The 13478-nt window shown below is 39.7% G+C and overlaps 1 protein-coding gene across 1 annotated transcript; it reads right to left on the bottom strand.

Annotated features, from left to right (window-relative positions):
* Positions 1-10927: 10927 nt before the first annotated feature.
* Positions 10928-13005, bottom strand: MCFD2 (multiple coagulation factor deficiency 2; the record flags this gene model as incomplete). The annotated part of the gene is made up of 3 exons (XM_009878819.1): positions 10928-11171; positions 11995-12154; positions 12857-13005. Coding segments are annotated over 3 exons (441 nt in total), but the record flags the coding sequence as incomplete, so codon positions are not given.
* Between the last annotated feature and the right edge of the window lie 473 nt (positions 13006-13478).

Raw genomic sequence — 13478 nt, 5'->3', positions numbered from 1 at the left:
GCAGTTTCCAGCCCAGGCAGCTACTGTGCAAGAGTGGACCACTGGGTCCACCAGAGCTATGCATAGCTGTAACCAGCTTTATTTAAAGGCTTTTTTGGGGTCTCAGTTATACCAGGTAAAGATATGGTATGAGTTGCTGGCCCTAGTATGGTCCTTCTATGTTGCTGCAGTGACAAAAGAAGTTAGAAAGCTGCACTCACAATAAAGCGTGAAGTCATTCTGCAAAGAAGTCACCTGGCTTGCACAGCCCTGTGGCCCTGCTCTGCTTGCTGTGCTGCCAGCACAGCTGAGCTTCTCTGGGAGTGTGGTTACCCCAAAACTCTGGGCTACTGGTATGGACCTAGCAAGTCTAAATGGCCTGGCTCTTCAGAGGAGCCCTGTGCCTGTGCTACCTTGTGCTGGCAGCCATGGACAAACTGCATTTGTGCCCCTGTGCCACCTTGATTATAAGTGTGGCCACCAGGGACGGCTACAACTGAAGTTAAAACTAGGTGTTTGTTGGCTTGGGGCTTTTGTGTAGGTAACGATAGACAAGTTAGGTTGGGGAGGAAGAACACTAGTCAGCCATCTCGGGAATCTCTCTTTCTGAACATGGATGGTATCTTTTGTGGCACTGCTTTAGATAGTCGTGTTGTGCAAGCTCCTGGCTCTTAGAGATCCAGTGGACTATTAGACAAAAAAAGCCACACATCATATGTCATTCTGGGTACGTACTTGCTGTGAATGAATACAAAGCCCTATTCATCACTCTTAGTGCTCACATAACTGACAGATTAAATCATTCTCTTGCTGTGAAGAAGACAGTGTCCCAATAACTAATGCTGTTCAACAGTTTCCACTAGAAGGCCTTGTTTCTGATTGTTTATAATTTTGCTAAGCTTCAGCTGCTTGAGCTGAAATTTCCCATGCTCTATGTCACTAGAAACTGAAGTTTTTTGTGTGGAAGGGCCTAGATGAATACTCATGGCATTTCCAAGCTCGTATATCACTGAAAAGTCACTTGAACACAAATTTCCAGAGAGTAACTGCACATTTCTCCTTTCCTGAGGGAGCAGGATAAACATCTGGAGTTAGATGCTCCCCAGTGGTCAGTGCTCATGCTTAAAGATGAAGTTGCAGCTAAAAAGCCTGAGTGCAATACCTTGCACATCCAAGGCTCTCACCTTGGTAGACATTCTTGACAGTTTTAACCTTTTCCAAAATGGCCAATGTCTTTTGAGGCCCTACTTCCCTCCATTGACATACTTAGTCCCATATTGTAGCCTGTGTTGTTAACAGAAGTTGTTTTAAGCAGGCAGGTTAAACACAGAGCACAATTTGGGAAGATGACATCTAATGGTTTAAGTTTGACCACATCTCAGGTTTAGCTATGTTTGATGGCTTTATAGCTCTCCTCTGCTCGTTTCCTGTCATAGGATCAGGGCTAGTTTTTTAGATCTCCGTGCTGGTCTGAGCACCAAGCTGAAGTTGCTAGTTCCTAGTGATGAGGTAGTTTGGCAATTTTTAAGATGACCTCAGTTTGGTCTACTGAATATTTTTTTTTGCCTGTATTTCCAAACAATACTGGGGATGTTAACAGGAAGAGCTTTCAGGATAAACTGAGTTGTCCTCAGATGAGGTTGTGTTGAGAGGCCATTTAGTGACCAGAAATAAGTGGCATGGGTGTGGGTCAGGAATGGGTTGGTGTTTAGTGGACCTAAAGTAACTTTTAATGCTATTTCTGGGAGTAGCATCTGCAGATGACAGCTCGGCTGCACACCGGGTGGAAATGTGCTCTCTGATGTGCAGATATTTTTATTAGAGTGAGCTTTACAAGCCTCTAGAAAGGACCTCTAACTGCAATAGGAATCTGAGAAGGCTTGTGTAAGGTCCCTAGAGGAGTTTTTCCTTAACCATTGTGCAACCCAGAAAATTTCCAGCTCTCAGTAAAAACTCTGTGTGCTATGTTTTCCCAAACCAGGCATCAATGTGAATTGTAGGAGCTATTGGCTAGAAACTGTCTAGAAGGGAGCCTTTACAACCACACGGAATATTTTCGTTAAAATACCCACACTACTGGACCTTCAGATAATTTACAGCTCTGACAAACCTTAAATGAGATAGCTTGGGTCTAATTAATAACATTGTCCCAGGAAGACAGTGTTCAGGATGGCCTAGAAAACATATCTGACCATTTACTGTACTCTGCTTTTATAGTGGGTTTTGCAGTTGTGCTGTACTCTGTAATGGCCTTGACATGGTGTTAGCAGTACCTTAGCTGGCTAACTTAAAGCTAGTTAGGTATGTCAGTACCATGCTGCAATTTTATAAACGTCATCATTCTGCACTGCCAACCTGGTGCAATACTCTGCACAAATCCTCAGGCCAGACCTTAGGAAATTAATCTGGATCCTATAAACGTTTTAGTGGGAGGAAGCAAAAATGCTTGCATGGCCTGCCAGGTCTTTTTGCCTCATCGGTAGGACTTCATGTGGTGGAGGTGGTCTTTCCCTTGGTAATAATAAAAGCACTTTATATTTTTGCTACAGTGGAAAGATCGTGCATTATATAGATCATGTTGAACAGTATTCAGTAAACTGCAGATGTCCTTAAATTTCCATTATAAACTTGATTTTATTCCTATTCCTCGCTTTGCCAAACTTAACTCTATGCACCTACAACTTCACAGGCATAATCTTATTCTGGGATGGATTTTTTGGAAGACTTGAAGGAAACTGGTCAAGGTGTTTAAGAGAAATGATGGCTAAAAATAATGAGATCATCTGCTTGGAAAGTTTCTTAAAGACTTTTTGGCTTGTCATATCCTGAAAATTCATTCACCTAGAGATTCAAAAGTTATTTCAAATCTGTTGGTCTTGGCTAGAAATGGTGCATTTGAATAGTTTTAGGCTGTCTGGTGACAGAATTATTTGGTTACCAAAAGTGGTTCCTGCCTCAGTGTGTGTATACGTATATGTGTTACGTGTTCTTTGGAGATCTTAACTACTGAGTGCCAATGTGCTCATAAATTTATGGTGGCATATGTAACGTTTCTAAAAAACTTTGCATGTATCCTAAACAGACATGTTCCTTCTCTGAGACTACTCCTATCTGCATGTACTGCTGTCCAAAATCCTCACCTGTATGTTTTCTGACTCCCACTGCCATCCATGGTGAAGCTCACAGCATGGCTTTACAGTTCCTTCTGCACAGTCCCTGGAGACCCTTCCCAAAGGGAACAGCATTCAAATCTCATTCTACTCATCCCAGTGCTCTTTCCTGGGTAAAAGAAGTTCAAACCTTGCATGATTTGTGCCAATATGTCAGTCTCTGATGGCTGCGAGCCACACATGATGAGACTTCAGTCAATATTATTTTTCAGCATATATGTTTTGTGGCTTATTTCTGGGTTTATAATAAAATAAGTTCTGAAGCATAATGTTCTATTCTTAAAGATGATTGAGGATTTATTTCAAAATATTTGCTTAGGACTTTCTCATAATTGGCTCATTTTTAAAGATAGTTCTTGAAGTGTAACCAAAACCAGAGGCAAACGGATTCAGTAGACAATTTTCAATGTCTCTAAGTAAGAAGAATGTGACATCTGGAAACAGTATCGCTGTGCTATACCACTGCATTAATGCAGTCTCCTGGGATCACTACTTACCCACTGCATCATCCCCTTAGCTTGTACTGAAGGTTATAGCATAGCAACGTCAACAGTAAAGTCTGCTCAGTATGTACCATTGACCATGGGACATTGTCCATGTCCCATGCGACCTTGTTTTTAGTTAATAATGTTGCCAGACTTTAACATTTAAGCCTTGATCTTTCTGAGCTCCTGACTTTGGTCAGTTTTGTTGTTGAAGTCAAGTCCCTGACCTACAAATTGCTGGAGCTTGTCTGTGCATTTGGGAGAGGTGTGATGCCACGCTTTCTCTGCTTATTATTCCACAAGCATCTGTTCTTGGCCACTATTTGAAGCAAGGTCTTGGGCTAGATGAACCTCTGTTTTGATTCGGGGTGGATGCTCTTACACTATATTCTCAGTATCAACAAAAATAGTTGACTGGTGAAAACAGGGCTAGGAATTCACTTTGTCGTTTTCAAGACTGTTAACAGTTGGGGTTTTTTTTACTGTTGTTATTTTTTTGTGAAGAAGATTTGGTATCTTTGTGCTGGAATCCTAAGTGAAGCATTATCTTGGAGTCAGGGATATGCTTTTTTTTGCCCATTCTGGTTCCAGGTATTCACTTCTGTCTCTTGACAATCACATTTTGAACATGTTCAGTAGAAACTGGGTAGGGTTTTGCACTTTGGTGCTGTTAACAGCGCGCATACCCTGACAGGACTGAGCAGGACATTGCTGGTTGCAGGCTGCTCTGCCATGCCACATAGGAAATGAGCGCAGCAGGACTGTTCAAATTGCCATCGTCTTCTGGGACTGAAGAACTGCTTGACTGGAAGGCAGAAGTGACAAACAAGTTTTCAGGGGCTTTTAAGAAGGAAAATAGGTTATGATGGTAAGAGGATGAGAAGTAAACCTGGCATCTAGATGGATTATGGCTCACTCAATAAGAGCCTACAGAGATGATAAGGAGAAGACAAAAGGCTTAGAGCAGGGAGAGGGGAGAGTGGTCTGTCTTCTTGAAGAAGACTTCTCTGAGACCTGGAGCTGAGCACAGGCTTTCTGTGCTCAACTCTTGCTGTGAAAGACTGTAAGGAACTTCTCCTCCCAATATAAGTCCACACAGATGTTGACAGTCACAGATTCACTGAGAGACAGGCTTTCACCAGAGAGGATTTGGAGAAGTCATTAACCCCGCCTTTCTATCCCAAGACCGAGTTACAGTCATGCTATAGAATCACAGAATTTCTTTGGTTGGAAAAGACCTTCAAGATCATCAAGTCCAACCATTAACCTAATGATACCAAGTCCACCACTAAGCCATGTCCCTGAGCACCTCATCTACACATCTTTTAAATGCCACTGAGGATGGTGACTCCATCACTTTCCTGGGCAGCCTGTTCCAATGCTTGACAATCCTTCTGGTGAAGAAATTTTTCCTAATATCCAAACTAAACCTCCCTTTGTGCAACTTGAGCTCATTTCTCTTGTCCTGTTGCTTGTTACTCGGGAAAAGAAAGTGACACCCACCTTGCTACAACCTTCTTACAGGTAGTGTCACCCCAAGCTACAGTATCTTATCATTCATAGTGAAGTTTAGTCCAATACCTAATATAAATCTCCCAAGCTATTTGGTTTATGTTTATTTATGTTTTATTGTTCCTTATCTTTCCACCAAGAACATCTTATTTCTTTATTCTTTGTAATGGATTTTTAGTTGAAGACTATTAACTTCCCTTCTCTTCCAGAAAAAACAAAAACCACACAACACTTTTCTTTCAATCTTCTCTCATGTTTTCTGTATCTCTGTCAATTTTTGCCCATCTCCTCTGGCCTCTTGCCAACTAGTTTGTAACTTTCATGAAGTGCAGTGCACTAAACAGGACATGGTCTTCCAGGTGAATCTTTAGCAGTGGAGTCTTTCAATAGGCTTTCGGACCCTTTAGACATCCTAGTGTAAGGGCTTTGCCATTTGTGTTCAGCTTGTTCCACCACAGTCCCTGGATTTTTCTCTTGTGAACTAGTACCTAGGCAGTTATAGACATACTGATGAGTATTTCTGTGTGAGCATGGTATTTTGCACTATTTTATTCCATCCATTTAGATGACTTTTCTAAACATACCAAGATAATTTTAAATGCTGGTCTTTTAGCTTCTCTAATATCTGCAGTCCTTCCTTCCTCCATCTGCAAGTTTAATAATCATAGTTCATATTCCGTCTCCTATGCCTTCAATGAAATAATCAAATAAAACTTGATATGGGACCAAGGCCTGCAGAATTCCTTGCAAAATATGTATTTTGATAGGTTATGATGGAATTACCCTGTGGTTACAACTATCCAACTAGACCTGATCTCCTGCCCTTTCCCACAGCAGTTTCATTTAGATCAGTTCCCTAGCCGTTCCTGACAATATTATAGGAAGTACTGCTAAAGGCCTTGCAAAAATATACATTAAATAAATAAATTCAGGCTATATGACATCTGTGGCCATTACTTCACTCTCCCTTTAAGACTCCTAGAGGGAAGTTGTTCAGGCCCAGCCAATTGGAAAATACCTAACTTAACTGGTTAGTCTGTAAGCAGGTTTTGCTTACTTTAGGCTGAAATGTTACTCCCTTTCCCTGGTAACGATTGCACTGTCTGCTTGCTGTTGACCTTTTTAGTAAAGATTGATGAAAAAGGAAGAATGTCCTGTGCTGATAGCACCTCTCCATCTTTGAGCAGTGGTCTCAACTTAGCTTTGTTTTTCTCTTACAACTTTGCCCATAAAAATTTCTTCTACATTTGGTAAGCTTCTCTAGCCGTGTCATGTGCATTTTGTCTTTACTAACTATATATACCTCCCTAACCTTCCCATGAACGGAGTATTGTGCTAGATTCAAAACCAGCTGACCTAGTCTATACTTCATAGCTGTATCTCTCATGCTTGCAGTCAACTAAAAGTCTGCGAATTAGCTGACTTTTGCTGAATTTCCTTACTTTCCTCTAAAATGGCATAGGTTGCACATGGTTTCTTATTAGCATTACTTGAAGGAACTGGCAGCTCTCCATATCTTATTTTTCCCTTAGATTTGCCTCTTACGAGATTTTCCTTAGCCATTCTCTGAGTTTATTGACATCTGCCTTCTTGAAATCTAATGCTGTCAGTCATTTCGTTGGATGAAGTAGCAGAAGCTGACACTACGTTCATTGCAGTACTGATTTCTCCTAAAAGGACATCTGGCAGTAGACTTTGAGTCATATGTCACACTGCCCTCTACCTATGTGTAAAGCTGCTGCTCAGATGAGGAAGGTAGTCACAGTCACAGTAGGTATTAGCCCCTAAGATGTAGGCTGCTGCTCAGAATTTAGCGTGAAGAATGGGAAGAAAAATATAACTTCAGAGAAACCTTCTGTAAGATATTAATAATTGCCTTTATAATGGATCTCATTCAATGTGGACAGAGGATCTGTGTTGTTGAAAAGTTGAGAACAAATTCCCTGTAATAAGAAATAATCCAGACTAAGGCATGCAATGACCCCTGCCCTGATTTGTCTACTAAAAATTGAGAACATTATGCAGCTGTTTCATGGTGCAATGGGCAGTCAGTGAGACTGTAATGGAGGAGAGTAAGAATAAAAGCAAGAAATGTTTCACCTTCGGCAAAACTGGCGGATCAGCGCGCTCGGGACCTGTGCCTCCTAAGAGCAATGACAGAAGCTCTTACTGACACGTATTGCAAACCCAGTAAGGCTTCAGGTCCTACTAAAACCCTCTAATATTCTTTAAAGTTGGTTGAGACCACTGTAGATACCTCATGGGCCCTCTCATAGGTCAGCTAGAGATGGTCAAGAAGACAGGCCAGGCCTTGTACTTATATTGGAAAGCTTTCCTGTTACATAATTCTTTTTACTGATCATATTACAAGTTTCTTTGCTATCACTTCAAGTCGATTTGGATTACCTAAACAATGAACAATGATTACCAGTTATCAGTCTCAGCTATGGTCAGTTTTTATGATACTTGTAAACTAACAAAAATGTGGGCATCATAGTGGCAAAGTGGTGTGAGGGTTTAGAGAAATCCAGGTTGTTGAATTCCTCCAGGTTACATACCGCAGGGAACGACTATACAGTGTCAAGACGCTATCTAGTGGCTGTATCGATTATTACAGTGTTTCTGAAATTACTCTGCTTGTGAATTGTACTTTAGACAAAATGAGGATTTGTAAGTCCCTAACCATTCCTGAATGAATCTAAGACATATTGAGGCCATAGGTGATTAATAATAATTTTTAAAAGACAGTAAATTCTACAGAAATATGCAGCCAAAACTGTTGCTGGGAAGTTCTAGACAGCCATTCTTGCCATTAACAGCATTCTGACAGGCACTGGACAAGCAGTTAACATTTTTCGCTTTCATATACAGACAATGTTGTAGATTGACTAACAAAAACTCAGTTTACAAGTGCTTCAAGAACAAATTTAACTATTGTGTTTTTCTGCTAATTTATGCAGTATTTTATGAAGTAAAGGCAGATAACCTAGATGCTTTAAACTGGGTGCACAGTATACAGTAATACAAGGCCAGATCCGTTCTCCTCTAATGCGTAAAACTAATCCCCATCACTTGAGATCATAGACTAGGAAAAGGGGAACCTTCTTATGTTTAGATCAGATATTAGCAAGAACTTCTTCACTGTTAGGGTGTTGAGGCACTGGAACAGGTTGCCCAGAGAAGCTGTGGAAGCCTTCTCCAAGGAAGTGTTCAAGGCCAGGTTGGATGGACCTTTGAAGTGGGAGTGGGAGGTGTCCCTGCCCCTGGCAGAGGATTGGAACTAGATGGTCTTTAAGGTCCCTTCCGACCCAATCCACTCTATGATTGTATGAAGATCCCATGCAACAGCATTCTCTTGGTTTTCTGTTTCTGCCAGGGAAGTGGTTGACCTTCCATAAATCATACAACTCTTCTGCTTTTTTATCTTCTCTGTGAAATGAAGACAGTACTGTTGCACAGAAGCTAAACCAGCTTTATAGTTGATGAGTACTTGTCTTGTAAGGGCTGCATTTTCTATATTATCTATATGAAATAGAAAATACTACACATATGTTTGACCTGTACCAGCATATTTAGGGTACTGTATCTATTTAGGGTACAACCAGCACACAAATAAATTATATTTAAAAAAAAAAAGAAAGTCTGACTCGCCCTATCAGCAATTTTGCAGTTTTCTACTTAATAATTGAGAAAGGTGCCTAGACAGCTGTTAAACCATTTATATTTAAGTGTACTTAATTAAATTTTGTGTTTGTTTTAGAAGGCTGAGCAAAGATATGATGATGCAGGTTCCAGCTTGGGTGGCATTTCTTGAACTATTCTTTCTAGGGAAGCAGAAATTCTGTTAGGATCTTTCTTCATGCATCATGAAGTCAAAGGTGCTGCTTTTGTCCTCCATTTTTGATAAGTAACTTTTCTATTTATACCTACTTCTGAACCCTTAAAAGCAAGTTTAAAGTAGTTGCTAAACAAGGTTCACATTACCTGCATTTATCATAATTACTTCTGATATAAAGCTTCGATGGTGCACATCTTTTGCCGCATACAATAGCAATTAATAAATGTGTATGTATGCCACAAGTGGTTGCTAGACTAAGCTTACAGACCGCACTTGGTAAGAAAACCATCATTTTTAAGAGCAGTGCATGAAAGTCAGTTCCTTGGTCTTGCTCCTTCAGCCCAAATAAATCCGAAACTCAGAAGCTTAAGCAATAAGCATGTAAGAGTTGGCAGGTCTACAGGCAACCTGCTTTATATGCTCAAAGCTGAGGAGCTTAACTTCCTTTCCCCTCCTACCCTCAAGCATTTTCTATACTTTCTTCCAGCTCAATATTCACTCTGGATTAATTATCCTTAAGAGAGATAGTTAAAAAATGCTTTGACTGAAAGAAGAACTTTCTTTTAAGATGACCGTTTCTAACAGAGATGGGGTTAAAAATACATCAGAAAATTAGGTACATTTCTCACTAGGACTTCCAGCCCTGTGTGTCTAGCTACAGAGTACATGAACTCCAACATATTTTCATTGCTTGTACAACCAGCATAACCCTGTCCACAAGGTATCAAAATAAATAATGAGTACAAGAAAAAAGTCAAACACTCGGGATTCATTGCACAAACATTTAAACAGAGGAAATAATTTCTTTTACAAATGTATTTCTCTTGTATAAGAATAATTTTGTACAGAAAATAGCTCTTTATACATTTTACAGAAATATGCTAACATTTAGATTCTCTATTAGTGGATAATGATTGAACATAATTTAAGACTTCTGTTATGCTTTAGAGTCACCAAATATCAATTACACAGCAATACATCATCTCTCTGATATCCTTAAACTGCTTATCAAGTATTGAGTCAAGACAATGAAAACATTCCTAGAACCATGTTAATTTGCAAACACTGAAGTGCCTTGAAACAGTTGGTTATGAAATACCTTTCAAAAGTAACACCGTAATTTAAGTGTCAAGGAATATGAACTTAAACCTTAATGAGGCAGCATTACTTGCTCACTTAAGATTATCCTGCTGGCTAATACTGCAAGAACCAAATCAAACAGATGTTTTTATATTAAACTTGTTTACTGTTAATGTGACCTTCAAGATGAGATAGCAGAAGCTACTCTAGTAAATGCTATACAGCATTAATACAACATATAAATGTAATAAGAATACTTTTCGTTTTTTAAGGAAACATCATGGAAGGTAGAGAAAAAGTCAGTAATTAAGATATAAAAAGTAAATTTATGAAGGATGAGAAGAAATTGAAAAACGTGTTTATATATGTAAAATATAAGGGTACACTAGGAAGTATATATTTAAAAATAATCAATTTCTTCAAAGACTGTTAAAGTCCGTATGGTATCATGCAGACCTCAAATATAAACAATATTCAAATACTTTTCCTCTACAACTGCTGTTTCAGGCATCTGTACTCACATGCAAATTTCCTTCACAATTAGTGGGAAGGCAAGGGCATTTATCCTTGTAATACATTGTATGCAGTAATGTTTTCTTGTTTTCTAGGTATAAATTTAAACAGAAGACGTAAGCAAACAGGTACTATATAATCTGATGACAGAAAAAGTGGAATTTAAATTGTATATGATCTATTTAGTATTCAAACACAGCTAAGAGTTTGCCAGCTGTTATGTAAGTACTGTTGACTCTTCCGTGTTTCAAGACTCAAATGTGTAGCTACGTTTAGTCAAACATGGCTCTCGCTCCGAGTTAGCCAGTCTCTTAACATATACAACTTCCAAATAAATTCAGCTGGAGCTGGTACACCTCTCCTTCTCACAGCACAGAGGTTGATATGAGACAGTAATGAATCACATTACACTGGTTCACATTTCCACGTAGTTAGAAGGAGAAACAAGTCCCCTGCAAAACTTTACTCCAGTGATTTTGCAAATTCTGCATAGTCAATGTATCCGTCATTGTTCTTATCATCATCTCTTAACACATCATCTATTAGGCTAATCAGCTCTTCTTCTTTCATCGCCTGCATATGCTCACCACCTTCCTAGAAAAACAAAACCATAATGAACAGCTGAGAAGTGCTTGTCTAGTGGCACATTACTGTTTTATGAAGCTATTCCTGTTTGGTGCCTAATTTGGTATTAAGTTTTATGTAATCATTTATATCAATATAAGTAATTTTTACCAGATGCAAGCTATGAAGCGCAAGTTCTCTGGACTTCAGAACAAGCACTCTCTATCCAGTTGATATTCTTAGCCAAAAGTTCTAAAAGCTGAATAGCACAATGTGTAACGATGGGTAATAAGTTAACGGATGTATTCTTAATTTCGATCTTGAGGTAGTAATGACACTATAGTTTATATATAGTACAGAAACATCTTCCTGTATCAGAACTTGCAAAATGGAGAGCTTAACAGTAATAGAGTAGTGAAAACATCCAGCACTGTAGCTTAAAATCAGTAAAAATATTAGGGACACCTCTCATGCCTTTGCACAAGAAACAGCAAGTCATTATTCTCTTCTTGGCTATTTTTTGCCATAGGTGTACGCAGGCAGCTGTAACTGCCAAAAGATCAGTATGAGTGTGTTAGCAGTGTCTTTCTAATGACTGTATCCTCCTACTTTGTCCTCAGATGTTCCTAGCTGGAAAAAGAATCTGCCTTTAGAAAAAGGCAGACTGTGACCAGTTCTTCTAATACTAATTTTGTACAGGGGGTCTCTTACAGTTGGTATATCCATGGCAGTAACAGTTTGGAGTTGAAAACAGCCCCGACGATGTGTTGTAATTGTTCTGTTCTATTGTAGGTTGCTTTTAGAGAGTCAGAACTGTTTCCAAACACATATGCTGTCACAAAATGCCACCTACCTCTTTGTGGACATGTGATATTGCAGTAGCAAGCTCTAACCCATCTAACAGATTATTGCCATCATAATCATGCATTTTGAAGTAATGAAGCTGTAACTCTTGTGGGGACATCTCAGATTCTGGTTTCTCAATAACACCTTCCAAATGTTCCATTATGTGGCTAGGAAAAAAAAAACCACAACCCATTAGTTAATATTTAATGCTCTGTTTACATAAAATTTTAGTCTTTGATCAGACAGTCAAGTATGAAGGAAATACTGTTTTTCTAAAAGCACCCTTGACAAATGAAAGCTACAGTTTTATACTAAGATGAAGGGGGAAAAAAGGCTGCTGGTTACAGTTGCTGTAGTGGCCTCTAATACCTCAGCTCTTTCTGTTTCTTCTGGCCTAGTTATCAGGCTATCAAAACAACTGAAGCATTGCTCCAAATCTCCTTTTGGCTGTCTTCCAAAGCACAGGAACTGGAGGAAGATCTTTCCCAGTCAAACATGAAGTATTCTAGGGAGTTTTAATTGCTACCACTGTTTGGTGTGTAGGAAGAAGCAAATGAGAAAAAACAAACGCCTCTCAATCAGTTCAGAACATGATTTTGTCTAAAGTATGTTGATCCAGCTAAGCAGGATTCCTGTAAGAAAGCCTTTAAAATATGTGTAGGGCTAAAGGCTACAGAAAAACCTTTCTAGATCTAATATCTCCACAAACTTACCAAGCAAGCATGTCTCATATCTGACTCCAGCCAGTCACACAACATCCTGAGAAAAGAGGGTGCCCTAGGCTTAAGTCCAACTCACGTAACAAGACATAAGAGATAAGCAATTCATTAAGAAGTAAAGTTTACATTTTTAGAACATAGAACACATACTCTTTATCTTGTACCAAGTTCTTATCAAGGCGAATATTTGCATGTTGACTCTCTCCTACGTGTTCCTCAGCTAGCACAGAGATGAAGAATGCAGCCAGAAGGCAGAACAGCAAACGTATTCTAAAAATCCAGTGGGCCATTGTGATCTCCTACAAAAAGAAAACATTCCCCACAACAACAAAAACAAAAACAAAGATGAAAAATTCAATTGACTTTCAGGTTTACAGAGTGCTTAGCAATAACCCTACTATGTTCTAGAATAGAAGAACTTGCTTCATTTCAAGCACTTTGCAAGCAGAAAACCAGAAAGCTCCCGTGAAGGATTTCTGCGAGGGTTCCTATCTCAAGGAAACAGGCAGTAATTTTCAGAGGACTACGTCATTTTCACGCAGCAGATGCGCGCTCTTTAGCCACACTCAGGTCTTTGCAGAGCTTCCAGACAACCAACCATGCCAGCTTCACGCAGACCCTGCCCAGAGCTACAGGACCAAAGGTCGCTCACGGCCCCAGCGGGGCTGCATCTCACCAGCAGCTGCATCGAGCCCGCACGCCCCGAAGGACGCACAGCTCTAGAGAGGCAGCGGCCGTCGCAGCGCTCGCTTCTCCCGGCAGGTGAAGCGCC

Source organism: Apaloderma vittatum, unplaced genomic scaffold (genome assembly GCF_000703405.1).
Source record: "Apaloderma vittatum isolate BGI_N311 unplaced genomic scaffold, ASM70340v1 scaffold4831, whole genome shotgun sequence".
Lineage (NCBI taxonomy): Eukaryota > Metazoa > Chordata > Aves > Trogoniformes > Trogonidae > Apaloderma > Apaloderma vittatum.
This window is presented reverse-complemented; position numbering and strand designations above follow the sequence as displayed.